This window comes from Ambystoma mexicanum, chromosome 6q (genome assembly GCF_040938575.1).
Source record: "Ambystoma mexicanum isolate Mex_15411 chromosome 6q, UKY_AmexF1_1, whole genome shotgun sequence".
In the NCBI taxonomy this organism is placed as follows: Eukaryota; Metazoa; Chordata; class Amphibia; order Caudata; family Ambystomatidae; genus Ambystoma; species Ambystoma mexicanum.
In genome coordinates this window covers 930,263,526-930,291,236 of record NC_090937.1, presented here as the reverse complement: position 1 = coordinate 930,291,236, position 27,711 = coordinate 930,263,526, and the positions used below count along the sequence as shown (strand labels likewise).

The 27,711-nt window shown below is 46.5% G+C and overlaps 1 protein-coding gene across 1 annotated transcript in view; it reads left to right on the top strand.

Moving 5' to 3' along the window:
- Positions 1-27,711, top strand: part of SPATA4 (spermatogenesis associated 4) — a 392,623-nt gene that overhangs the window by 82,163 nt on the left and 282,749 nt on the right. Inside the window, exon 2 of the mRNA XM_069631442.1 lies at positions 5,109-5,238. Coding sequence (XP_069487543.1) covers positions 5,109-5,238 — 130 coding nt within the window. The remainder of the gene's footprint in view (positions 1-5,108; positions 5,239-27,711) is intronic.

Here is a 27,711-nt window from a genome sequence, read left to right as displayed (position 1 = left end):
ATCGATGGAAGCAAAAGGACACAGGAACGCACACAACAGAGTGTGGGCCAACCAACTGCAGAACCACGAATGTATGTCCTGTCTTCTGGAAGCAAGGAAGAGGTGCTGACCCGCAACAGACGAGCATCAAACTATATATCGAAGGCATCATCAGAACTATTGGCCCAGATCCCAGACAAATATCGATTATTCAGCTCAGCAGAAACATTCTTTGCCTCGCTCGTATCAAGTGTCCAAGCAAGGGCTAACGCAAAATGGCTCCAGATAACACGCTGGGAATTAATTCAGCTGGCGAACGACACTGAAGAAGGTTTTAACATAATAAAGGTCGAACTAAGAGCCTTGCGACTGATGACCATGCAAAACAGGTATGTCCTGGACCTGTTGACGGCGATGGACGGCGGTGTTTGCCGAAAAATAGGAAGTGCCTGCTGCACTTTCGTACCTTCTGAAGACGCAGAAAACGGCTCCCTGTCCCATGTGATCGAAGCAGTCCACAACCTAGGAGAAAAAATGAAGATGGAAGGCGGAGCAGAAGATAGTACATGGTTCGATAACCTCTTCTCCTGGGTCCCCTCATGGCTTGGAACAACGATGAAATTTTTGATGCCAGCTGTGGTGTTCCTCTTATTGATTTTCTGCCTATGCCAGGTGGGTCTTCGAGTCTGTGCTAACGCAGTACCAAATGGTGCAATGATGATGGTGACAATGGGCAACTCACACGGTACAATAAAAACGGTGCAAGAAGCACAAGTACAAACAGGGGTAGACAACACACCAAGGTACCAACTGGTGCCCATGTACCATGACAAAGATATTGTAGATAAGCTTTGGCACACCACCATCAAAGAGCCCCGCATACTAGAATGGTACGAGGAAGTGTGGGTAGATTTGGAAGGAGATGGTGGGTGCATATATCTTACCTGTACTCCAGATGAATACGCCAGGAGAGGTGAGAGTTTAAGGGGGGTGTGCAGAGCATGGATGCCTATCAAAGGAACTCCTGCATGGGATGAGGCGGTGATGAACGAAGTAGAGTGTAGGAGGATAGAGGAGTTAAAGAATTCGTTACTTTAGTAACGAAAGGGGGGAAATGTAGGGGAGGACTGGTCCAGGAGACCCCTCTCGCCTGCGTTTCTTCCCCAGGTGAGGGCTATGGCCCATTGGGCGTTCCCTCATGCCACCCGGGCCCAGGTGGTGGAGGGCTCACCCACTGGAGACATTGCCCGCATGTATCGAATGCCCACATGTATTGATTACAACGCAAATTTAGTTAGGCCCAAAAACCATTCTCTGCCCGGTAAAGATGGTGTGAGCTCAGCGCACTGTAGCGCGGCCCCCACCCTTGGAGAACATCCCTGTTGCCGCAGCACCCTGGCAGATCCGCTGCGAGCACGTTCCCACGAACAAGACGGACATGAGCTAGCGAAATACGCTAACATTGTAACAATTCACCTCCCACAGTGTACCATCACTATCAGCATGACCCAGCCAGCAGGCCTGAACAGTGAAATGAACAGCAAAATGGTCCTCTGATGGCAGACAGTCTTTATATATATATATGTATATATGAATGTCAAGTCCTCTTGCATTATTTCTTTCTCCCACAAAATATACACGCCTGTAGAATGTATTAAAATGAGAGAGTATGCTCCCATGATATAAGCTATAGCGAGCCCGCACCATTACAGGTGGATGCTAATGATAAAGGGACGCTCCAGGGATCTGTTCGTTGCGTGTATCACTGGGCAGCCTACCTCACATGGTTTCGCGCCATAACTAAAACTAATGCTGCTAGAGTACGCGAGAAAGCGGATGCAAATATACTATGAACTCATGTCAAGAATGCGCAAGACGTGCACTTATCATGTGTGAATGTCTGAGCCCCTCATATGATACCATCGTCACGTACAGGGGCGGATCGTTTTCTATGTACTCCACTGATCTAACCACTACCTCATTTACTGCAAATGTATATGCATGTAACTAAAACACTGTAGCTGTTAGAATATAATGTACAACAATGGTGCTCGGACTGGGTATAGTAGAAACGCACCCAGCCAAGGTTAAATGCATGTTTTGAAGTGATTTTAAATAAGTATTATAGAAAGTATTCAAATGTTTGCGATGTCTTTACCTATATTTGGCAACGCACGATGGAGATACCTTTGTGAAAGCGTACAAGGTCTCGATGTATCCCCCTCCCTCCCTCAGAAGACTGCCAAGACATGAGAACAGAGCCCCGCTCTGCGCTATCACACCTCCCCCGACCTGACTGGAGCCGCTTCAAAGACTTGTAACCCCACTGCAGCACCCAAGGCCGCGGCCAGCCACCTGCATTATTTACAGCATAGCAATAAACCTTAGTTTAAACTCAAGCGTCCCCCTGTAAACCCCTCAACCCACCGGACTGTCTCAGACTTATAGCCCTGTGCAACCAGGACACCCAACACTTTGACGACACACAGCGAAACATCTATAACCACTTCTAACAAGACAGAAAGACCTGTACCACCCGCCCCAGTCCCCGAAGCTTAGTCCCTCGACCTACGGTCCCGGTCAACAGATCACAAGTAACCAGGCCTCGATATATTATCTCCAGACCCCTCACAAGGTGCATTCCTCCTGTGTTGCCTTAACCTATTGAAAGATTTACTAAAAGAGAATAGAACTGTAAATGACTGAATGACTGCGAGGTGCATGGCAGAGGGCAAGTAAGTCAGGAAAGGCATTCATCTCTGCCACAGGTCGCCTCAGCACACCAACACCGCCCGGATGAACTCAAGCCGACCTGCCAGGCCCAGCCCAACCCACGAGGGTGACCAGTGACGTCCTCCAGCCAAGACCAACCACACCGCAGCAGCACCTATAGTTAGTCGTCGCCACCCAATCCCAACGAACTTGTGCCCCCTATAGTATGTAGGTTTTGATGACGTTTTTTGTAAATATATACGCCTGTCTTTGCTATTGTCAGACAGAGCGCTCTCGGAGTTTGCAGAGTTCTTTGCATGCCCAATTCTGATAGATAAACTCCCATTTACGCTCACCCGCACTCTGTCCTGGTCTTATTCCCATTTTGGGAGAGTCCTTCATTGTCTCTCATTGCGGGGAGGATCGTGCTGTTTGGGGACGCTTGCTTTCACACTCCAGACCAGTGGTCTGGTTGAGAGATGTAATAAAACTCTCAAAGGCATGCTGGGTGACTGTTTGTTTCTAATTGTTATTCACAGACCTGAAGCCAAATATATCACACTACAACACCTGAAAAACATATACTGTGTTTTGGAACCAACGAAGGCAGGCCCAGATAATTTCATTGGCCATTATAGCTGAAACTTATTATTGGTCCCTCTCGTGGTTTTAACATTCTTTTGAGTTTGTTAAAAATAAGTGCTATAGGTGCGGCCATATTAATATGGATCACCATCCCAAAAGCACTATTTTAAAAGGTTAACACACTTCCTGGGGAGATCACTATGGTGAGAGGGATAGGTCTTGGCCTAGTATGAGTGTGTCATACACCAAACAATTCCAGAAGAATGACTGATCTGCTGGATCACCCGCCGAGGCCAAGAAAAGATGTGTTCTGGGGCACTGGAGCACTTAACATATCTGGAGACTGTCAGTGCACTGACTTATGCTTTCCTGTGTGTGGCTGTCCCAGAATTGTGGTGCATTGGCAAAGGGAATTGCACATTGTACTCAGGATATAGGTCCTCTTAGCTTAGACAAATTCACTTGGATTTATCCCTCCACCCTGACACTGTTACCCAAGAATTTCTCCCGGCTTCCCCAACCACTAGAGATATTCTTCTAATTTCTCCATACAGATAATGAGTAAAGGTGTTGAACTATGCACGTGTGCCATGTACTCTGTTGTTTCCACCTCATGCACAGGTCAGCGTGGATTGGGAGGTACTATCAGTCTAACTGTGTCATCCTATATCTAGTTTTCCTCCACTAGGTAGTGAAAGATGAGGTATTGCAGGGTACAAGATGTCTTTCAATGTTTGTTTCTGTTCTAGGATGGCAGAATGGTTATTACTCAAATTATCTGTTTCAGTATAGTTGCTGTACTGCACCTCCATTCTTACAGTGAAGGGATGCAGATGTGTTGCAAGCTTTTGGTCCTCAGTGTGTTGCCTTCTCTGTGCTAGATCATTGCTGAGCTGTTCAATTCAAGCTCTCGCTTTAACCCAGTCCCAGGGTTTTCGTTTTGCTGAGATGCTTTTTCCCCCTTTGTATACCTTTCCGGGTGGGTAACTCCAGTTAGAGTGGACAGGATGGTTTAATTAGAGAGACATGGGCCTCATTATGAGGTTGGAGGTAGCCATGGCGCTATTTGCGCCATGGCTGCCTCCGAAATCGTTCCGACTCCGGTCTGGTGGATGGAGCAATTATCGGTCCATTCCGAGGTCGGCGGGACCGGTAGTTCCCCATTCACCAGAGCCATTCCCCATTCCCATTTGAGCCCCCATAGGGCTCAATGGGAAGGGGGAAGGCGGCAATAACGGTACCCCAAATTTGCGGGTCCCGTCCTTAATACCTGGTAAAACCAGGAGTTAAGGAAGGATCCGCAAAGGGAACTTGTAGTAGGGCGGTAAGGGATTACCAGCACCGGTGCCCTTAACAGTGCCGGTAATCCTTTACCGCCCACCTCGTAATGAGGCCCAATTGTTTTCTTTTGAGATTGCAGGAAGCGGCAAACCTTGAGCGCTAAGATCCTACCAAGCGATGCTGAACATATAACAACATGGCTTGTGGGATGCGGTTCAGAACAGATTGCAGAAACGGGGATCTGATTGGGGGGGGGGCTTTAACGCACATGGATCTGTAATTGTGAAGGCATATTGTACAGAAAGCTATTACATCTTTACATGGTCTTACCTGTCTGTAATAGTGCATTTAGGTAACATAACACATTGATGCATCTTTGTAAACCATGTTTTTTTATTTTTTTTTTTATTTTTTTTTTTTATTTCACATTTATAAAGCGCTCACACAGCCCGCAGGCATCGAGGCGCTGTTACAGGAATTGTCTTGCGTAATTGTGTGGTTTTTTTTTTCTTCTTAGTTACGTATTTATAACGCGCTTTTGTTGTCTACAGGGACTTTTCTAATGGTTTACTGATTGCTGAAATATTCTTCTGGTATTTCCAAGAAGATATCCAGATGCACTCATATGAAAATGGAACCTCCATAGAGAATAAGCTGGGAAACTGGTCACAGCTGGAACGGGTGAGCAGGCATTTAATACAAATAGATCTTCAAGCAAACCCTTTCTGAAAATCTATACTGTGATTTCCTAGTTGTAAAGTAGTGTTTGTATTTGTATTTGTATTTATTTTATTTATAAAGCGCAGCCAGGCCCAGGGGCATACGGGCGCATAAGTTAGGTCTGGTTACAGTTGCAATAGAAAGCAGTCAATAAGGGTTACGTTACATTGCAGTTACAGGTGGGTACAAACTTAGTCATGAAAATGCATATATACATAGTCTAGTATAAGTACATTAGCTACAAAAGTGTGCCAGTGACAGTCGATCATGCTGGGATCAGGCGGTTAGGGTGTCATAGAGTCCAAGTTGTGAAGCCAACACTTCGTGTTATGTTTAAATAGGTTAAATGAAGGTTCTGCTCGCAAAAGCGCAGGTATTGTGTTCCATAATTTAGAGGCTTGTACAGGGAAGCTAGCACAACCCGAGTTATGAAGTTTAAATCTCGGTATGGACCTAGTGTTAGCTTGTGCTGCTCTAAGTGGTCTTGAAGAAGTGTGAGGTGTAAGTTGGTTGGTGAGGTAGGCTGGTGCAAGGTTGGCCCTGGCTTTATGTGTAAGGGCCAGAGTTTTAAGGGAAATTCTGTGCTTGACAGGAAGCCAACGTAGTTTGCGTCTGGTCTCCGAGATGTGCATCTTTTTGGGGATGTTGAGGGCAGCTCTGATGGCATTATTTTGAATTACTTGCAGTTTGTTGATATTTTTGTAGCTAGTGCCTAAGTAAAGGGCATTACAATAGTCTATCTTGGATAGGACTAATGCTCTAGCAAGAGTGATGCAATTGGGTGAGGAGATGAACGGCTTACATGCAGTGATCAGCTTACAGGTGTAAGCGGCTGATGATGCTACTGCATTAGTTTGTTTGGAGAAGGATAAGGTGGCATCGATGTAAACCCCAAGGGTTTTGGTGTTATTTGACACGGGAATGAGATTGCCATCTATGGTGAAGGATTTAAATGCGGGGTTGAGATTTTTGAGTTTGGCGTGAGTGCCAAGGATGATCAACTCGGTTTTTTCGTCATTGAGACAGAGTCCATGATGTGCCATCCATGCTTGAATTACTGAGTAGATTTCTACTTCTGCACGCATATTTTTTGTAACCAAAATCTTTCTGATGAAAATCCCACATCACGGATGGCTGCTGCCAACGTCTCAGACGGAGCGAAAATAGCAGCATGCCAGTATTCAACTGTTGCCCAGGAGGGTGTTAAATATAGCAGTGTGTGTGTGCTAGTCTTAGATGACCTGGACGGTTAAGACTTGTGTTTTTAGTTATTGATTAAGATGCTGCTTTTGCCAAACCGCTTCACATGGAATAAAAAAAATACAAATTAATGTAGTAAGCCACAATGTTTAAAGGCAGATACGAAATAAAGAAAGATTGTACAATGTCCTAATAGAGGTAAAGATTGCAATGTGTAGGTGCTAGTAATGAAAAATAACAAAAACAAAAACGGGATTGGGCGCAGGGACGTTTCGGAACTCGTAGAACGTGAAGCGATTCAGAGCTAAACGAACGAGCAGGAATATAGATTGAGATTAAAGAAGATGGGTAGGGAGTGACCAAACCATGGCTACATATAAAAACAATACTTACAAAATTGAAAAGTAGCCGTGAATCAAAGGAAAGCCATGAAGCAGATCGAACAGAAGGAAGGGTAGAAGTGCGAGAGGAAAGCCCGAAAACAGCAGAGTTAAAGCTAAATCGCAGAGGAGCAAGAGGATAGAGGGGTGCAGTCCAATTGGGAAGGAAGACAGCAATAACCAAGAAGTGAAAGAACCAGAGGGGAGGTACGAAGTTTAGAAGCTTGATAGGAAATTAAAGGACAAACATAAGGGATGTTAGATTTATAAACGAAAGGAGCAAGATACATTCAAGATATGATTTTTTAATTTTATTTATTAAACTTTATTTTTGTCAATTTCAAATTGTAACATAACTCAAATCAACAATAAGCCACATGCCCTCCCGTCCGAAAGATGCGCTGCATCTTTCACATGTTGCAGGCATGGTTGCACATTGACTGTGGAGTATGGCCGGGGCTGTTATATGTCTGGTGTAGGAAGTTGAAGTGTATTAGTTTATAACGTGAGTTTAAGGACACCTTCTGGGTTTGCCTTAGGACATATGACCAATCTTTGTCCGAGATCGTGGTCCCCATTGACTTTTCCCATCTCCTTTTCGGTGTCGTCGACTGGGTTGTGGTGTCAGACAGGAGACTTTTATAGATCTAGGATACCAGCCTTCCCTCGCCTTGAGATTGGATTACCTCTTGCAGGAGGTACCATGTGGGCGGTTGTGTTGGGAATGCAGGAAAGCGTGATTGGAGGGTGTGGCGGGGACAGAAATATGTGAATGTGTCCAGGATGGTGTCAACACCCCACTCCTGCGTTTGCCGTAGTGTAAGGTGGGCCCCTTCTATGAATAAGTCGTTCAATGTGACAATCTGTAGCTTGTTGGTCCATTGAAGGTATACCTTTTCTGTGGTTAGCGGGATCCCCGGGATACATCTTGCTGGGATCTGGGTGGAGAACCTGACTGGGACGTTGCACTTTTACACTATTTTCTTCCACACAGCGTAAGTGGTGTGTACAATGTTGAGGGACCTGGGCGGGACTTGAATGTTTCCAATAATGGCGGCCCGTAGTAAATAGGGTGTCGTCAGGGCTCGTTCGACTTGGATATGGGGCCTAATGAACTGGGTTGCACACCAGTGTCCAAGTGCTTGCCAATGCCCATTCTACCCAGGACCGCAAAGAGATATGGCCATTCGACAGAGTCGAAGTCCTTTTCCACATCGAGCAGGACCGCTACGGCCTGGGATGATGGTTTGAGTTCTTCTATGACGCCGAATAGACGTCTAATACCGAATGTTGTATTGCGACCTGGGATGTAGCCTGCTTGGTCGGCAAGTACTAGGCCTTGCATTAGGGGAAGCAATCTGGATGTAAGTATCTTTGTGAGGGTTTTGTTATCTACATTAATAAGGGATATTGGCCTGTATGACGCGCAGTCCTTGGAGAAGTGGGGGGGTTTACCTACTTTATGAAGGAGGATCACGTTTGCTTTTCGGAGAGTGAAGGGTAGACATCCCGTCTCTAGTGTCTCATCGTATACTTGGAGCAGGATCGGAGCTAAGGGGGGGGGGGGACAAATGCCTTGTAAAATTCCCCTGTTAGTCCGTCCGGGCCAGGGTCTTTGGTATTTGGGAGTTCTCTTATCGTGCCTAGGAATTCTTGGAGTGATAGTGGCTTGTTTAGGGGTTCCCGCTGAGCATTGTTAACCCAGTAGAGCAGCGCGTCATCTAGGCATTGTTGGAGAGATTCTGGGATGCTCGTGTGTTTCGAGCTGTACAGGCCCTGATAGAAGGCGCGGAAGGACTATTTCGTCATCATTGTAAACAGGAGTGCCTTGGCAATTTCGGATGCATTCTATATGTGGGGGCTTTCTATCAGCTGCTAGCCGTTTGGCCAGGAGTGCCCCGCTTTTGGCCTTCTCCGTACTGACGAATATGGTGTCCTTGTGCTTGGAAACGAGTTTCACGGTCCGCAGTCGCTCTAAAATTATCTAATTTGTCCCTGAGTATGCCAAAGGGAGCATGTTTTTTTTTTGTGTCATATGTGTGCTCGAGTTCTTTCAGTCTTGTTTCGCTAGTAGTGAGTTCATTTCTAATCATTTTCAGTATCCCATTATCTTTCGCTATGCAAATCCCTCTAACATAGCATTTCAGTGCTTCCCAGAGGGTCCCACCCGATACCACAGAGTCTTGATTGCTAGCCAAGAAGGAGGTGATTTCGGACCGGAGTTCTTGAGCGAACACTTGGTCTTGTAGCGCTCTGGGTTTGAACCTCCAGTGTGGTCTTCCTTGATTGTGGTTTGCAGGGATGCATTCAAGGGTGACCGGGGAGTGATCAGAGAATGTTCGTGGGAGTATTTGGCACATTCCCCATTGAATTCGGCTGATCCTGGACACCAACAGGTAGTCTAGGCGTGAGCTATTGTTATGGACCCAAGAATGAAAGGTGTAATCGCAGGCGTCATGATGACTAACTCTCCAGGCATCTAAAAGGTCGTAAGCCCTGCAAATCTTGTGGACTTGGAGGCTCGCTTTGGAGGGGGTTTTGGTGGTTGTGTGTGATCTGTCCCCCTAGGGGTCTAACATGGTATTCAGATCCCCCCCCCATACAATTGTGGCGGGCCTGTCTCCACCAGGTGTGTCATCACCCAATTGAAGTTGTTTGTCCCATCTATTTTCGGGCCATAGAAGTTCAAAAGAACGATTTTGTATCCTTCTAGTACCCCTCGGACTAGGAGTGATCTACCTTCCTTGTCTTATCTGTCGACAATAGTCTAAACTTCATTTTCTTATTCATTTGTATCACCAATCTTCTGGCGTAAGATGAATAGGAGGAGAAATATCTGTGGCACCCCCAGTCGGATGCCCAGCGACTCAGTGCTAGGGAGAAGGTGTGTCTCTTGTTTGAGGGCCACATCGGCATTATGCCTTCTAAGGTACTGGATCATTTTCCGAGTTTTAGTCGGGTTGTTGCCCCCTCTAATATTCCAGGTCGCTAGCTTGAATGGAGCAGGGAGTTGTCATAGTGGCGGATCGGGGTGATGCACCTGGCAGGTGTTATAGCTTTCGGTGCACCGAATTTTAGTGGATGACCGCGCGGTCTGTCGGTGGTGGACGGGTTACCTGTGGCATACTCTCAACTGTTTCGCAAAACCCAAAGAACGACTCTTCCTGAGTACAGGCCATGGCCATATCTTTTCCCTTCCCTCCCACACACGGGCAACCCCCAAATGGCCCGTAAAGTAACCCACCCCCCAAACTGATGATAAACAAACTGTGCTGAGCTCAGGGCGCTAATGCCCTTCCAAGATCAGTAGCCCCCTTCATTAGGATGTTTCAATCGTGCCTGGGTTGCGAAATAGTGTATGGGGCGTAACAAATAGCTAGAATGATACTCCGGGACGTCATGGTGGGTTTCTTCTAGCTCAGTCGTTTCTTAGTGGTCTCGGATTATTGTTCAGGGGCCGGCAGCCAATTTCATCTAGAGAAATATTTGCTTGTTCTGGTGAGGTGAAGAACTTGGTTTTTCCAGCATGTTGGACTCTCAGCTTTGCCGGGAACAGCATTGAATATTGCATTTAGCTGTCCCGTAGGTGACGTTTCACTCCGGTAAAGAATCTCTGTGACGCTTCGACTGCAGGTGAGAAGTCGAGGTACATTTGGATGTTGTCACCATCGAATTGTAGTCACCTTTGTCTCTTGCGAGTTTTAGGATCGTGTTGCAATCTTCGAAACTATGCAATCTAGTGTTAATCCGGCATGGCGCAGTCCCCGGTATTGGGCAGTTGGATGGCACCCTGTGCGCCCTTTCAACGACGAACATCTGGAAGAGTGCGGACGCTCCGAAGAGCTCTTTACACAGATTTTCAACAAAGTCCTCCATTTTCAGAGGGATTTGCCTTTCTCTCACCCCTACCAGCTTGATGTTGTTGCGGCAGGCTCTTCCTTCTGCGTCTTCATTTTTAGCTGCCACCACTTTCATTTGACTTTCTAGAGCCGTAACTCTGGTCACCAGCATCGTGTTACTGTCGTCGAGGTCTGAGACTCTCTGTCCCACCGTGTCCAGCCTATCGCCGTGTTTGTCAAGCCGGTGTTACAATAGGTCTACTTTGGATGAAAGTGCGTCGAGTTTGTAGTCGAGGTTGCATATGCCAGCTTTGAGTTCGAGGAGGATCTCTCGGATGTCTAAGGCCGGGGCCTGAGACAGATCTTCGTCATGTTCCATTGCTTGTGTCAGGGATTCTGGTTGAGGGTGTTGTTTGGGTGTCTTGACTACGGCGCCTGGCTTGAAGTTCAGCTTCCTCTGAGATTTGTCGGATTTACCCATGCTAGGTTGCTTGTAGATGTGGTGTTCTCAAGGTGGAGGCGACTGGGCTGTTTGCTTGGTGGCGCATGGAGGTCTGCTTTTTGGTGTTGGGTTTGTTTGCCCTCCGCGGGGAGTCTGGGGAACCCCGCCGTCAGTGCCCAGGGACAGAGGCAGTACTTGTGCGCTATTCTTGCAAGCTGGTATTACGTCAGCTTTGTTCGTTTCAGCGAAGGTGGGGGCAGGGCTTCCAACCCCTATGCTGGGAGGTGAGTTTACTGTTCTTAGAATACTGTCTGCTGTGTCCTCCAGCCCTGCGCATCGACGTACACCGTGTCTTGTGTTTGCAGGAGTAATTTCGCAGTGGGTCATGAGTAGTTATTGCTCCATGATGGAGGGTCGCCTCAGTGTGGGCTGATGTTCCGAGAGCTAACGGTCTTTACGTCCCAGATCGTCAAGATGGTCTATTGCGTGGGGCTAATGCGCCGGGCCGGGCCCGACCACAAGGTAATACTGTTCGTACCGGCTGGGGGTGTTCTGCTCTGGTGCGTGTGTCACGCAGAGGGCTTACCATGGGTGCACCGGTTGCTCTCACACTCTTTCTGGAATCCCCCCCAACCCCCCTAGATATGTTATTGCTGATGGATCTCAACCGCTTAGCCCAGCTTCAGGAGGGGTGCCGGTGACGTCTGGTCTCACCGCAGTCTTTTGTGGCGAGTGAAAGCTTACTGTCACCGGCTGTATTTTTGTATCACTGCTGATGTGGGTCCCTCCTGGTGGGGACGATGGACAGAGCTTCCTTGGATTGAGTGCGGGCCTAGGTTTGGGATTTTATTGTTATAGTATCTGCAACCGGTAGAGGTCCCACGGGTGTGCCCGGTATCTGAGGAGGTGTTGCTGTGTGGGAGCGATATTTAGAGCCTGGGGGGAGCCGGCTGGGCCCTCTCACGATGAATCTCCGGAGCCACTGTTCAGCGGGCCACAGCAGACGCAGGGAGCGAGACCCACCGGGTTGAGGGGAGCAGGGGGAAGCAGGGAGCACCTCTCACCTGAGCTGTTGTTTCGTCATGTTGATTACGTCTCTCCTCTACAGGGCTGACAAGTTACTGTGTGGACTCCGGATGGAGTTTCTACTATGCTGGGTCCACTTTCGGTGCCTCTGTCGGGGCTCTGTTGTCAACAGGTGGGAACTGTGCACCATAGCTCTGTTGCGGTGGACGTTTTGATTACTTTGAGGTGTAAGCATTGCAAGACTGCAGGCACTGCCTGATTTGTAATGGCTGTTGGCGTGGGGGGGATCCCCAGCTTCATGCGGATCTTGCTGGACTTTCTCCACTGGCCTGGGCCACCTCCACGCAGCCCGTCCCTGGACGCGTGCGTACTCTGACTTCAGGTTTGGGTGTGTCAGAAAGGCAATACACCTGAAGGGGACAAGCGCAGCAGGAGCATCCCACTTACATTGGGCAGTTGGCGGTCCAGGGGTCGCGATGTGCTGTGTGTCTTGCCGCTTCTTGAACTAAAGCCGACTCCGGTCGGCGCTGCTGATGCCCCTCTCAAGCACTGAGCCCTGCGTGCCCCGGGGCGGCCGCCATGGTGCATGCCTTGATAGTGTGGCTGCCGCCACCGGCCCCGTGCCGTGCGGACCCCCCAGGTGGCCAATTGAGGTCAAGCTACCCTGGACCAGTCAGAGAGGCTTCAGCGTGGCCGGGTCACCCGACGATGCACACCAGTGCAGCGCTTACGCTGCAAACACAAGGGTGGGGGGTCACCTCACCCGCTCCGGATCACCGGAGCTCTGCACATGGCCGGGTGGCAACCGGCTTACCGCGGCCCCGGCTCTGGGGGCACCCAGGCCGGGGTCTCCACCCTGGCCCAACTCACATGGCCAGGGCGACACACATGGACGGCGTTGCCTGGCAAGGGCACCGTCCGGATAGCGTTGCCCGGCAGGGCACGTCCTTGGGCCCAGCACACCTGGTGAGGCACTAGCATGGTGCGGACACAAACACACACACACACGCGGAGTCCAGTTGGTCTGACTGCCGAGCCGGAAGCAGCTCGTACATTTTATTAACTTGGTCACATGGGGAACCATGTGACCAAGGAACACACACTGGGAGATACCATGTCTCCCTACAGGGGTGACATGCAACAGCCGGGGCCAGATCAGGCTCCTCTCAGCTTCCGTCTTGGGGGTTGTATACTTGGGGCCGCCTCCACGACTGCACCACTTACTATTCCCGTCCCCTTGTACCTTTGCCTATTTTATGTTGTGTTGTTGCGGGGACTGCAAGTTGGGCTGGTTTGCGGTGTCGGGCGCGTGGGGGGGTTTCTGTTGTCAGGGTTGGCGTCCCGACACGGCGGGTTGGCCCCGGCCGAAGTTTCAGTCTGCACAGGTGCGGGTGTGCTCACTGATGTACGGATTCGGTAACCTGCCTCCGCGCCAGTGTGTCGGGCCCTTTGCCTTCTTCTTGGGTTGCCGCCGGTGCCTCTGGTTATCTGCTTGGCAGTTGGCCGCCTGACGTTGTTTGCGGGATGTTGGATTGTTGGTGGTGGTTAGATGCTGCCTTCTTCCCGCCTGGGGACTCTCCTCCGGTGTCAGTCTGGCGAGTCCACTGCGCCTCGACAAATGCCTTGTTGTGGTCATTGGGGCTTGTTATGCCAGCATCCACCGGTATAAAGTTATAATTCGCACTCCAGGCAGCTGATGTTCCAGGATATATGGGAACCCTGTACAGAGCTCACAGGTGAGCCGCCATCTTGGTTGGGCTCTCTAGCACCCTCATTGAAGATATGATCTTGAAAGGAGAGAAATTAGTAAAAAAATAAGTCTAGGATTTGGAGCAGACTGATTTAAGAGAATAATTATAATTGTTCTTTTATACTGGGGGCCAGTTTCTATTTTCTAAGGGCGAGCCCGGAATTCGACCCTGTGTTGCTATGTCTTGTCTTTCTTCCAAGACGAACACATTGCCCCTGAGCTATCCTCCCGGCCTTAGTACATGGAGGATGGAAACGGAAAAGAGACCGGGGATAGGAGAGAAGAATGAAGCACGAAAGAATGTCATTTCAATTTTGGAAGCATTCAAATGGAGGAAATTGTAAGGCATCCAAAACTGAATGGCCAGTAGACCAGCAGAAATAGTAGAATGAAGAGAGTCAGGGAAAGAGGAAAAGCAAACAAAGATTTGGAAGTTCTCTGCTTAGAAATGACAGGATAGACCAATGGAAGTAAGCGGGGAAATAAAAAGGGAAAAAAGACGGGGACTAACAGAGCTTTGCGAAACACTGTGCATTCGTGGACAAGTATCACAAGGTTTTCCAGCCTAAGAAACAAAGAAAGATCAAGAGATAGGACTGAAACCATTGATAAACAGAGCAAGAAAACCCCAGAGACAAAAGAGTAGTTGGGAGTGAAGAATGATCAACGGCATCGAAAGCAGCTGATAAATCAAGAAGAATATAAGAATGTTTAGAATGGCGAGCAGTGAGGATACACTTGGTAACATAAAGAAGATCTCTTTCCATAGAGTGCAGAGAACGAAAACGGGACTGAAGTGGAGAAAGATCAGTGGTGAGAATGGTGGTCAAGGTAGGTAGAGACCTGTGTATAGGCAACCCTTTTTAATATTGTAGATAGTTAAGGAAGAAGTAAGATTGGATGATAACTGGCAGCAGTGGACACACCAAGAGTAGGCTTTTTTTAGGCTTTTTTAAAAGATTGGCAAGATGATAGCATGTTTGAAACCTGAAAAAAATATACAAGTAGGGAAGTGTTCAAAAGGGAAATAAGAATGGGAATCAAATGTGGAAAGACCTTGGGAAGAAGGAACACGATCAAGCGGAGAGGAAGTTGGATGAGCCTCAGTAAGAAATGTGGTCTCAATTGAAACAGGAGAAAAGAAGGAAAGAATGGAAGATGAAGGTGAAGACCGAGGGAGAGAAGTGTTGCTGAAAACAGCAGTAGACGAGATCGAAGAACGCAGATACTTTCGCATTAAAGTAAAGAGCAAATTCATTAGGGGAGATGCAAGAAGATCTCTATCTTGAATTGATGAAAGAATGCACTCCAAAGTATGTTGCTGTGCCTGATAGGCAACCCCAGAAAAGCCAGGCTTCTGTGGGTTGGAGTAACTACACAGAATCCTTTTTTCCCATGCAAGGCTACCCGCCTGGCCTGCTGGGTGTGTGGCTATGTGTGGGTGTGCTGTGTGTGTGTTCCAACTTAGTTGTACTGGGCACTGAAAGGTGATTCCTGCTGGCCAACCCCCTAAAACAGTGGTGACAGTGCTGACAGTGGAGATAGGTTTCACCAGATATGGTTGGCACACGTCACTATCTAGCATCGCAGGCGGAATCCTCATAACTTGAGCAAGACAACAACATCTGCAGGCATAGCTGTGCCTGGCTCTGGATGGCCATCATCAAGTGTGTTTGAATATCTGCACCCCTCTGACTAGTGCCGGAGACCTCCATATTCATGTGATGTTCTCCATGGGAAGGAGACAGAACTAGGGCATGATGAGCAGAAGAATCTTTCAAAACAGCCAGATGCCTGGACACCCTGCATGTGTTCTCCTTTGCACATGCTCCTTGCCCAAACAGTCTAGTGCAGTCAAGGTTAGAGTACGTTCACACTCAAAATGTTAGCGTTTTCTTTTTGTTTTTCTTCCCCTATATGTGCCTCAAAGTATGGCTCTTTCCTGTCTAGATGCACACAACTATGTGTTGTCACATTGGAAGCCACATAGCCTGTGCAACATTATTGACTCTGCAGGTATGCCTCAAAGTTTCAGAGATGATATTTGATATGATATGGCATTTATAACGCGCCTATACACAAGTGTTTCAAGGCGTGATGAGGAAAGGGAGGGGAAACGGAGGGAAGACGGAAACATTGATCCTACTAGGCCAGGTAACATTGAGATCGCGCAAGTACGGGGGAAGGGGAAAAGTGTGGGGAGAAGGGCCGGGGGCAGTGCAGTACATAGGATAACAGTAAAATAAATAAACAATAAATAAATAATAAATAATTACAAAATAAAAGTGCGGCCAGCTGGTGGCAGGTGCACGGGTAAGTGCAGACATCAGGTGTCAAGTGCTAGTAGGGGCTGAAGGGATACAGAAAACAGTCCCCAAGTGCAAGGGTTGCCAGAGTGGCAGTTCAGGTGTGCAACTGGCAGGGGGACCTGAGCCCGAGATCAGAGGTAGCCAGGTAACCAGTTTCAGATTCAGCTGGGAGATCAGCAGAGGAGAGGAGGAGAGAAAGCAGTAGCAAAGAGGAAGGTCTTAAGGTGCTTCCGGAACCAGAGATGGTTCTCCTGAAGTTTCAGAGAGGCAGGGAGGCTGTGCCAGAGGGAGGCCGCAGCAGAAGAAAGAGATCTACCACCAACTCACTGTTTGGAGAAGCGTTCTCCAAACAGCTCTAGAGGGCCAGCAACATGTTTGTTTGAATGAATGCACCCCTCTGATTGTTGCTTGAGACACCCATTTCAGCTGAAATTCACCTCAGTGCTGGCGGCTTTGCACCATTGAGAAGAAGCATTTTGCACCACTTATGCCAGCAAAGTTCTGCTCTAGCATCCCTCAAACACCATGCTAAAAAGTACCTTGATGACCTTTGCCAAAAATTCCAGAGTGAGACTACCAGATTAGTGATCATATCATCTTTGGTAGGGACAGCTGAGAATTTGCCTCAACCATCGGAATCCTGAGCCTTCTGCGTTATGCTCAAGGAAACAAGTCAAGGTCCTTTGTGCTGAAGTCACATGCGGGCAGCTGAGGAAAGGTGTGCGAGATACTTATGACAAGGTCAAGTCTTTAGCCTTGTCAGAAAGGGTTGGGATTCCTTCTGCAGGGATGAGGGGAGTAATCAAGTTGCAGCCCTAGACCTGAGGACAACCGCAACCAAAAGGGACCCAAAGCTTGTTCCCTCCCCCTTGTGTGTCAACATGCTAGGTTGCACACACTTATCAGCATCCTTGCCTCAGGTACAAATGCTCACCAGTGTTTTCTATTAATTGCAGATACCGCCAAGATGAAAAAGAGGGAGCGTAGAGAAAAAGAAACTGAACACCAAGATCAGCTGCTTATGTGACGTACCAAATGCACAAGACAGTAAAGACAACCACAGCGCTGAGAGAGAGAGACCAGCTGATTCTGTGCACCGCTACAGTGTGGAAACTCACAGCGTGGCACCGGTGGAATCAGCCAACAACCTTGCACCAGAAAACAGTGGTCTCCAAGACCACCAGGGACTATGAAGGGGCCAAGGATTATTCCCAAACCTACCAAGATGGTCCCAGGAGCGGACCTCTAAACACGAACTGTGATATTGAAATTCTGCTATCTCTATTAAGCGGCAAGCCCCTGCTGAGAAAGTGGCAGGGCTTAGCCCCCATTTGAACATGTCTTTGCACATACACATCTCCTGAGGGGGAGACAGGACAGTAATTACCACGGAAAGCAGTCCAATCAGTACAGAGGGAGGGGGATTAAAGCAGGGGACAGAAAGCCAGCAGTGTACAATATTTGGGTGGGGTCAGCAGTGGAGGTAGACCAAGAGACCAGGAGGAGGAAGGAGAGGGCGGTGACTTGTGGAGGAGATTTGTGTAGCAGGCGAGGTATTGGTTTAGTAGTGAAAGTGGTTCTGCAGTGTGGGAGTGTGTATTTGGGTGGCAGGTGACTAGAAGTTAGCCGACCTCGTTCCGAGTTTGATGGATTTACTGGTGGCAAATCTGCATGGAATTACTGTTAGCACTATGGAAGTGTAGTTATTTGCCATTCATTTTTTAGTCCCATAGAATTCCATTGGGGTTTGGAGAAATGACAGCCAGTGGTAATACTGCTGGCGGTAATTCCTCAATTTATTTGGAGGTAAACTGGCACTTTTATACTTCACAGCCAAACTCGTAATGAGGCAGAGTGTAATGAAGGAATGGAAATCGAATGATACTGGTGAAAGAATGGTGTTTGTGTAGTGGAGTGGGGGGGAATAGTAGTGGTGGGAGGAGGAAAGGATTAGTAAGAGGGAGAGTAGTTGCGGTAGGCGAGTGAAAGTAGTGGCAGAGTAGGAGAATAATAGTGATGGGAGGAGGAGACTTCTAGTAGTGGGAGGAGGAAGGTAGTAGTGGGAGTAAAGGAGAGGAATGTGGAGATGGATGAGTGGTAACATCAAAGGGTGGAAGCCAAGTTAGGGGGGGTGAAACATCTGAGGGACGAAGAACCCTCCCTGCAACTTGCTGGAGATTGGTAGGGGAGGACCCTCTCTGCAATTTGCTGGGGGTTATGTCACAGATCCTGTCTAATCCAATATATTTAAGCAGAGAAAAAGGGAAAAGTGGAGCAAGCCTGGCTGGGGGCTAGGTATTCAGGCCAAAGGGAAGAAAGTAGAGCAACCGTTGAACTCTGCATATGTCCTTTGTCCGGGTGAGCATGCAAATAGTGACTGCATCCTAAAAATCTACCCAGGGCAGACTGGGAAGAATTCAGCTGTGATCTGGATGCTGAGTTACAAGGCCCATCAGGTCCAACATTTGTTACGGAGCACCATAAAAAGTTACTGGACTTTGGGAATATCCAGGATCTGTCAATGAGTTTGTGCAAAACATTCGGGGCAAAACAGCCCTGACAATGGACTGTTGTAGACAAGGGAACCTGGACTCATGACCATGATGCAACTTAAACTTTAACTTCTTAAGCATCAACCACACTTACTTCTGTTTTCCTTAAACCTATGCACTGTTATGCTGAGACTTAACACTGCAACACACTCGCATAGGTATTACCACACCTCTGTGTATTATATAATAAACTTAATGTGGTTCTACCAAGTCGATATTTTCGAGTCTTTTGTTGATATCGTGTTACATGACAGATGTTACAAGTGGGATCAGTGGGATGCAACCCAGGGTCCCACCCATGTTCGCGCCTCCCCCACTCATGTTGATCCTTATGTTTGACAGGGCTAAGCTTCCATATAGGGCTGCTCCAGAGGTAGCTGGGATTTATCTTCAAAGTGCTACAGATACAGTGGTGCTGGCTGAAGGTCGTTTTGATTTCCACTGACTTAAATGATTAAGGTGTTCTCAGATACTTAGGGCAGGATAGACCCTAACTTTGTACTAGAATCAAATCATGGCATTGACACTGGGACAGGAGTAGTTGACCAAGGCGATCAGCGGGACCTCCCCTGTCGCAAATGTGTAACAGGCTTCTGTTGCTCCCCCTCTTGTATCACTTCTTTTTTTTAAGGCTCACAGAGGTTTTTAAAACATTTTCATGGATTTGGTACCTAACCCCCTGAAAGGCTTGCTCTTCTTGTCCCGCTCGCCTAACTCTGGATTTTCCTAGAGGCCAGGAATTGGGTCTAGAACCTCCAGCAAATTGTGGGTTCTGTCAAAACAGATTATGGGACACTTTTCTCAGTCCCTGTGTGATTACCTCTCTGCTCCTCAGTAATGTATTACTTCTTCCTCAGCCTTTGTCTCTTTCCCCCCTGGAGCTTCCCTTTTGGATACCCTACTTGCGAGCAGTTTGTTCCTCTTTCTTCCAATGTATCAAAATAGTTGTCTGCAAGAACTTTTGCTTAGGCTCCTACCTGTCACGAGCTTCGCTGGGCTTGCAGTCCAGACTCACAGACTGCCTTTGTCTCTCTGGGTTTGGGGGTCTATGATCGAAGAGAGGCTCTGTGGATCCCCTATATGCTATATACTGCCTCCAGAGTAAGCATTGCAGAGTGGGTGGCGTTCCCAGCACCCAGAGTCCCTTGCACTTCTTTCCCAGCTCCTTGTATATGACTGTGTCACAAGCAGCATGTAGATATAAGGGGTGAAAGGCTTGATGCTTGTAGCATTCTACAAGTCAGGATGCAGGGGCTCGCCCTGAGTGGATGGATGTCTCGGTTTTCTTTCCTGACAGTGAGGAACAACGTGATTCACTGTAAACCGGGTCGTTTTAATCTGATTCCTGAAGTCTTTATTAGCAGCAATTAATGACGGATAGTGTTTAATGCAGCAGAGATGTTCCGCAGGATTCGTGCACTTGGCGTGTTTGTGGCACCACGCTTTTTGGTCACAGTGAAACAAATTAGTCCACAGAACACACAAACACCAGAAGTGGAGTTCACTGTTTAAATGTGGAGAAGGAAAATGGAGAAATGCCTGACGGCACAGTAGCTGTAGCCGAAAGGGGGGCATTCTAAGATTCTAAGCAATTTCTGCTTAGGCCAAACAGTATGTTGTTTTCCCTGCTCTAAAAGGACATATGGTCCTGAATCGAAAAAACACCAGGTCTTGTTCTTGAAATTATTATTTTTTTTTACTGTAACATATAGTTTATTACAAACTTTTATTACAAAAACCAAATCCTCACTATTTATTTCATTTGTTCCAGTTAAACTTCAGCCCTTAGTCTTTCGTACGCATGACTACGCATTTTCATATCCAGTCTCACTTTCATTTAGCCCAAAATTTTGTCTATATAATTGATCACAGAACATGTTAAGTGCACAGAACTCCCACTTAATATGCGCCACCACCAGTCGTCGAGATTTCTGTTTAGCGGAACAAATTTGCCGAGGTGCAGGGTTCTCAAATCTCTCAGATTAGTGCAGTCAACTATTAAGTGTCTTATTGTTTCAGTTTCCTCCTGACAATATCTGCATAAATTGTCTTTGGTGTCACGATCGTGTCTCATCAGCAACTTTTCCTTCGTTTTAATTGCGTTCACACGTAGGTGCAAAAAGCTGTCACGATGATGGCGTGAAGGAAATTGTAGCAGGTAATTCGGCATTGTGTTTAGATTATTTTTAGTTGCTCCTAAATTAGGAGCTGTTGATAGGCCTTCAAGCCTGTCCAAATTTTGAATCCATGCCCATTCTTTCAGTTTTCTTTTTGCTATTTGTGGTTGGTCCAATAACATGTTGCAGTTTATCTCAGCGGCTTGTAAAAGCATCTTTAGTCTTTGTACCCATTGCATTAAGATGTTCTCATATGGTCGCATGTTATGTTCAGCAAATATTGCATACGCAGGTTCCGGATTTGGAGTTATCATCTTTCTATAGAGCGACATCGACTTCCAGATGACATTTACATACAATTCTTCAAGAGCGAGTTCATGCCTGATGACAATGATTGAAATGTATTTTGGTAATTTCAGCACTTGCTTCCAAAATAATCCTTCCAATTTTGCCCATATTCTGTAATCCAGATTCCACCCTGCTTCAGAGCCAAATGTTATGGCAGGTATTACCTTTTGTAGATAGAATGTACGTATAGGTATTAGGGTGAATTTTCCATATAGGATATGGATTGGGGCTCCTTGTATGGCCAATGTTTTGGTTCGCCGCACAATGTCTTGTATCCAACTCCATTCTCTTATAGATTTACTAACCTGGACACCCAGATATCTGATTTCAGTAATCTCTTCTATGATGGTGTTTTCAATGTACCAACGGAAATTTTTGTTCTTATGTCCTTTCCGTAATCCAATTTGCATAATTTTTGTTTTGCTGACATTTATCCTTAGCTCATTATCATTCATGTAATGTTGTAACTTTGTCAGCAGCCAGTGCAGCCCTATTTGTGTGGTGTCAACCACAACTAAATCGTCTGCGTAAGTCATGCAATTAATATGATGGCCATTTATCTTCGGTGGAAAACATCTCACATCACTCAGATACTCCGGCACGTCAGCAATGAAGAGTTTGAAGAGACAAGCGGCTATCGGACAGCCCTGTTTCCCTCCTTTTTGCGTGTTCATTGGTTCTGATAACTGGCCTTGTTCATTTATTCTGATCCTGATTGTTGTTTTTGTGTGTAGAGCTTTTATTGGCTGCAAAAGGCACTCCGGACAATCCCAGTTTTTTAATTTTTGCCACAACAGTTCTCGATTGATCGTGTCGAAAGCTTGATGCATGTCAATGAAAGTTAGGAACAGATTTGACCTTTTATCCAAGGCGTTCAATTTTAACAAGTTTACCATCGTTAGATTGATTTCGGTCCCAACACCTTTAGTAAAACCTGTTTGACGCAGATCAGTTATTCCCTTCATGATTGCCCATCTTGTGAGTTTCTGCTGAAGAGTATTTGCAAAAATCTTGCTGATTGTGTCGAGTAGGGCAATCGGGCTATAGTTGACAGGATCAGCCCGATTGCCCGTTTTAAAGATTGGAACTATTATGGCAGATGTCCCGGATTGTGGTATTTCTCTATATTCAGCAATTTTTGCAAATAGTTTCCCAATGAAGGTTGACCATTCCTGTTTATGTGTCTTCCGCATCATATTAGTGATGCCGTCGGGCCCTGCTGCACGTGAATTGTTCAGTTTTGTAATTATTGCACTGATGTCTTCATCTAGAACTATACAGTCCCATTTTGTCTCCACTACTTCATCAACTTGGATTGTTGTTGCATTGTTTTGGGTAAATACTTTGTTGTAGTGTTTTTTCCACGCACTTTCAGAAACTCCACTGGCCATCGTACCTTCCTGATTGATGGTACATTTGTTCAAAATACGCCATATTTCTCTGCAATTGTTTGATTTAATTAGGCCCAACATTGTCTCTCCTCGGTCTTGATCTCGCAAAAAGGCAAAACGCTTTTATCCAGTTTCGATATTTTTGCCTCCGTTTTTCGATTTATCTGGAGTCCCCGTACCTCCTTGAGATTTTAAATTTCGTATATCTCTGTTGAACTTCTTTTTTTCTTCCTTTACTTTCTTGCTTCAATCGTGTGTGCGTTCTTTAGTTGTTTGTTTTTGCCATAACGGTCTTACTTTACGTTGTGGGAGCAATTGAAGGTAGTTTACAGACCTTCCCTGTGCCTTGGGTAGTTTTTGGAATTCATTGGTCAGCGTGACTATCTGAGTATTGGATATTCTGAGCCTATTTAGCCCATTTATTTATATCTAGGTTTTGCTCTATTCTTACGATGTCTGATTTCCTCGGTAGTTTCATCGTCATGACCACTGCATCGTGGTCGCTGTTTTTTGTAGAGATTATTCTCAGCCCCACGATTTTGTGCCAGAAATGGTTTGATACCCAAATATAGTCCAAGGTCTTCTCAAAACCCATATTGTGCCAAGTGTTTTTGGGCGGTATGTCGCCCACCACCTGACCATTAGCTATATCACAATCACGTGCCTCCATTTCACTTTCCCATTTATTTCTTCTGGATAGGTGCGATGGTCCTTGTTTCTTAACTTCTTTAATGCAATGTCCATTTGCATTAAACCATGTTATGTTCATGTCGCCACATGTTATGATAATGAGGTTGTGATAGGTTTATTGATGTTTATCTATAATCTCTGGTACTGATGACACAAATTTTCCTGAGGTTATCTGGGCCGGATTCCAGTATACGTTAATCAATAACAGATAGCACATGTTAGAAGTTATTTCAGATTGATGTTGCAACAACGTGCTTTGTACAAAGATGTTCGGATTTTCCGATTTCCAGCACTTCCCAGTTTGTCCCTACTTTTATCATTGTTAGCAAGCCTGAAAAAGGTCGACCCTTAGCATTTTTCCCTGCAGGATTTAACATGGTCACATATCCGTCTTTTACTGGCGGACTCCTCAACCAAGTTTCTTGAAGGCATATTGCAAGATTATTGCTCAGGTCCACGGGAAATTGATCGTACAAATGTTGGAAACCTCGTGTATTCCAAGATATTAATGACAGCAATGTGTCCTCAGGGAATTGGTCTGGCTAATGCTTGTTCCCACCGTAGTTCCCTTTTCCAGACTGTTTTCATCTCTACGTTGCTCTTGGGAAGTCCCCTTGTAATGGCTCTGACTAGTTTAGGATAGTTTCGTTGTAATTCAGTTATTTCTTCTGAAACCTCAAAACCAAGCAACAGCAGCTCTTCTTTTGCAGAAAGTATTATCTTGCACACAGCTTGCGAGTTTATGTGCAGGTACACTCTGTCAGCTTGGTCTTCTGAAGTATACTCGACAATGGCAATGTCGTGTGAGGACACAGTACGGAGCGCTGGTACCGAGTGTAGTAATCGGATCACATTCCCTCTATTTAAGTTCACATCATTTTCATCTTCAAATACATTAGCAACAAGGATTTTCACACTTGATTGCTTGAGATCCGCTGCACTTTGTTGGTTAAATTTTCTTTCTTCTTTCTGTCTCTGTGCAGTTGTTAATTTGGGATTCAATTTAACTGTCGGCTTCTTGATCATGTCTTGAGACTCTGAATGCTTGCTTACTTCTATGTCCCTGTGAGTGGCTTCTGATGGGGGGCTTCCCTTGCCTGATTCCGGTTTTCCTTAGTTTAACTGTACAGGCGCACTCACCCACAGGTTTTTTTTCTGTTCGATTTTCAGAGTCCAGGGGTTACGAGTAATACTTTCCGCCAGGCTGTCGTGCCTGACTGACTCATTATTGTTGATTAGACTCTCCTCAGGGCCTTCAGCAAGTTCTTCAACCTCGTAATCATTAGAATAGGTGGAAAGATTACATAGGTCTTCGGAGGACGTTACAGAATGAATTGACTATGCTTCTGAGTCTATTCTCTGTATCTTTTTTGGATTCGGTGTGCATCTTGTGGTCTTTGATGCTTCACCGGATTTTAGGTCATCAGCCATTATTGGGTTCGCCGTCTCGCTCTTTTTCCCCCGTGCAAATGGGCTTGGTTTCTTCAGGGTGGTCAGATTTCGAATGAACTTTCTTGAACTACTGGTCGGTTTGTTTGCAGGACAGTTTTTCTTTTTGTCCTTTTTTTTGTTGGTATCGTTTCATCATTTCTTGTCTCCTGCTGTTTCAGGTTTGCCTTTGCCATGATTACATTTTTGGCCGCTCCAGTAAATATCCCAAAAGATGTTTTTGAACAGTGTGCTGTAGTCAGAGAATGCTGTTCAATTACTTTATCAAGGATCGTTTTATCATTCTTTTTGTTACTTGTCATCTTTCTGTGTTCGTCAATCAGCATCGCTGGTACGCGGTCACAATCTGAATTTAATGCTTTCCCAGCTTCAAACGGGATTGCGCTCGCTCCCAGGGCTGCTGTACTGGCTTTGGGACCATATACTGGCAGTATAGCATTTCCCTCCGGAGTTGAATTTCTAGTCTCTATGGAGATAGCAGCAGATTGAGCAGCTGTTTTCTGTGTGATCAGCCCAGGGGCGTCAGTTGCCAAGACATCTGGAGACCAATGTGTCTGTGTCATCGCGTTTGAGGTGCTACATCTCGTCTCAAGACCTGACGCTAGTTTGTGAGTCCTGGTGTTAGTCACTTGCTTTAAGCACTCAATCATTGCATCCAACAGTGATTTCTTTTCCATTGTTTCATTTGCAGCTGTTTCGTTCGCTCTATTGAGCCACGATGTTAGGGTGGCTGTTTCCTTGTCTAAACGGCCTTGTAGCGTATTGTTAGTACATTCCATTTTAAGCAGCTTTTCATTCAACTGTCCTAACATTGCGCCATTATTTTGAACGGCTTCATGTAGGCTCTCATACAATTTGGTAAAGGGAATTAACGCCAACAAGGACACTGCAAGAACGTTATTATGGATCTGAATGGATGCAGCAGCTGATAGATTTGCTTTCATGGCTGCAGATACTTCCTTGAGTACATGTGAGTTCAATGTCATTGCTTCTATTGAACGGTTCGAATGGAGCAGTGCAACATGGGCCTCGGTAAGATTTTGTTTTTATTAATTATGTTTATCGAAGTCCCATTAGTTCGAGTGGGCACTATTTTCTGCAGAGATCTTTGTTGCACGGGCCGCGCCTCCCCCGTGTCTTTTGACTGAATCAGCTGTACTTGTTGCGGTTGTTTTGCCATGTTCGAATATGAATTTTGTAGCATACTGCTTTCTCCCGCTTTCTGTATATGATCGAGATCTCCACCCAGTGTTTTTTTATTTGATGTTCCAAAACTTTCAGATAGACGCTCCTTCCTAGCCTCAAAGTCGACTCTGAGGCGTTCTGTTAACCGTGCTTCTCGTACAGCTAAATCAAGCCCATGGAAGCAGCTATTTTTGTCTACTCTTGGCTGAATTGAGGTCATTTTTGTGGGTAGCTCTTATGCAGTATTGCATGTCTGATTGTGTGCAAAACTCGTGCAATGTTCTGACACTTTTTTTGGGCTTTCGTTATGAGGTAAAGGGTTTTGTTTGTTTCCTTTTGTAACATTTGCCAAAAACGGCAATTCTGTCTGTTTTCACATAGGCAGGGGAGCAAAAGTATCTTTTTCTTTAGTTTGCTCAGGATGTTTAACGGTTTCCTTTATTTTCTCAGGAACCGTCAATTTTAATAGCCTTGTGTCCAGGTCCCTTGTATGGACTTCCATCTCAAATAGCTCAGTATCAGTGACGTCAAAAGGAGATTGGAAGTCGATTGGAAGTCAATCGTGTTCACCTCAACAACGTTTAGTAATACATCTTCAGTACCGGCGTGTTTCTTTCTGACGCCGTCCTCTTCTCTGAGCAGTACTCTCTCCACAATAGCCTCATCAGGTGCTACGGCAAGCGAGACCTCCGCCTCAGCCCGCAAAGCACTTTCAGCAGCAGGAGTAGAGTCCTCAGGCTCGCGGTTCTCTAGCTCGCGGTCGTCGGCATTACGGGCAAGCAAGACCTCCGCCTCAGCCCGCAAAGCACTTTCAGCTGCAGAGGTGGAAACCTTCGGCTCGCGGTCGTCAACATTACAGGCAGGTGTCATTTTAAAGGTTTTTGCCGCATGTAATTCCGCATGTATTCCCAATGCATACTGTCCATTACAGTGTACGCAAGCTGTTGCTAGTTGAAGCAGGGAATTTGGGCAAGTAACTAGGGATGCATTAGGGGGTGCAGGTCAGGGGGGTGCTGGGGTTTGTGGACGTGTCAGTCCTTGATTGCTATCCACTCGACCCTCCGTCCCCCCTCTTAGCCAGTCATAACCCCCAGCTCCCGATGCCTCTGCTTGTATTGTGCCTTGTTCATTTTGTTGGTGCATAGTTAGATTTGGAGGACTATCACGTAATTGCAGGGATTGCTTTAGCATAGAACGAGTCTGTGGACCAAATTCGGCCACGAGTTTAATGGTCTTACCTCTTGCCTCTGCGGTCTGCTGCAGACTGAACTCTGCGCCCGAACTCTGCGTGCGCTCTGCGCTCTTCTGGAGTATTTAAGGGCTGTAGGGGTTGTTTTTTCCTTAAAGGTGAATACACCAAAACACAGGATATCGGTTCCAGTCACTAGTAGCCAGTAGCTGCAGCTCCTCACTCCACCAAGACTGCTGCAGACTGAACTCTGCGCCCGAACTCCGTCTTGAAATGAAGCTTCCAAAGTCCAACATAGTCACTCATAGTCTCATGGAGATATAAGGCCAGATTCTCAAAACTAAAGTGGGCAAATCTGAGATGCGCCACAAATGCACCGGAATAAATGCTCCTAGTTCACAGAAGTGGGCATCTCAGAAACGGGCCACTTTGGAAAAGTAGCGCAAAGTGTGAGCAATAGATGCAGGATGCACGCAAATACACCAAATTAAGCATGCAAAGGGGGAGTGACTACAGAAAGTGTGCAAAGAGGCACCAAAATCCTGATTCCCAAAACCAGACCACAGA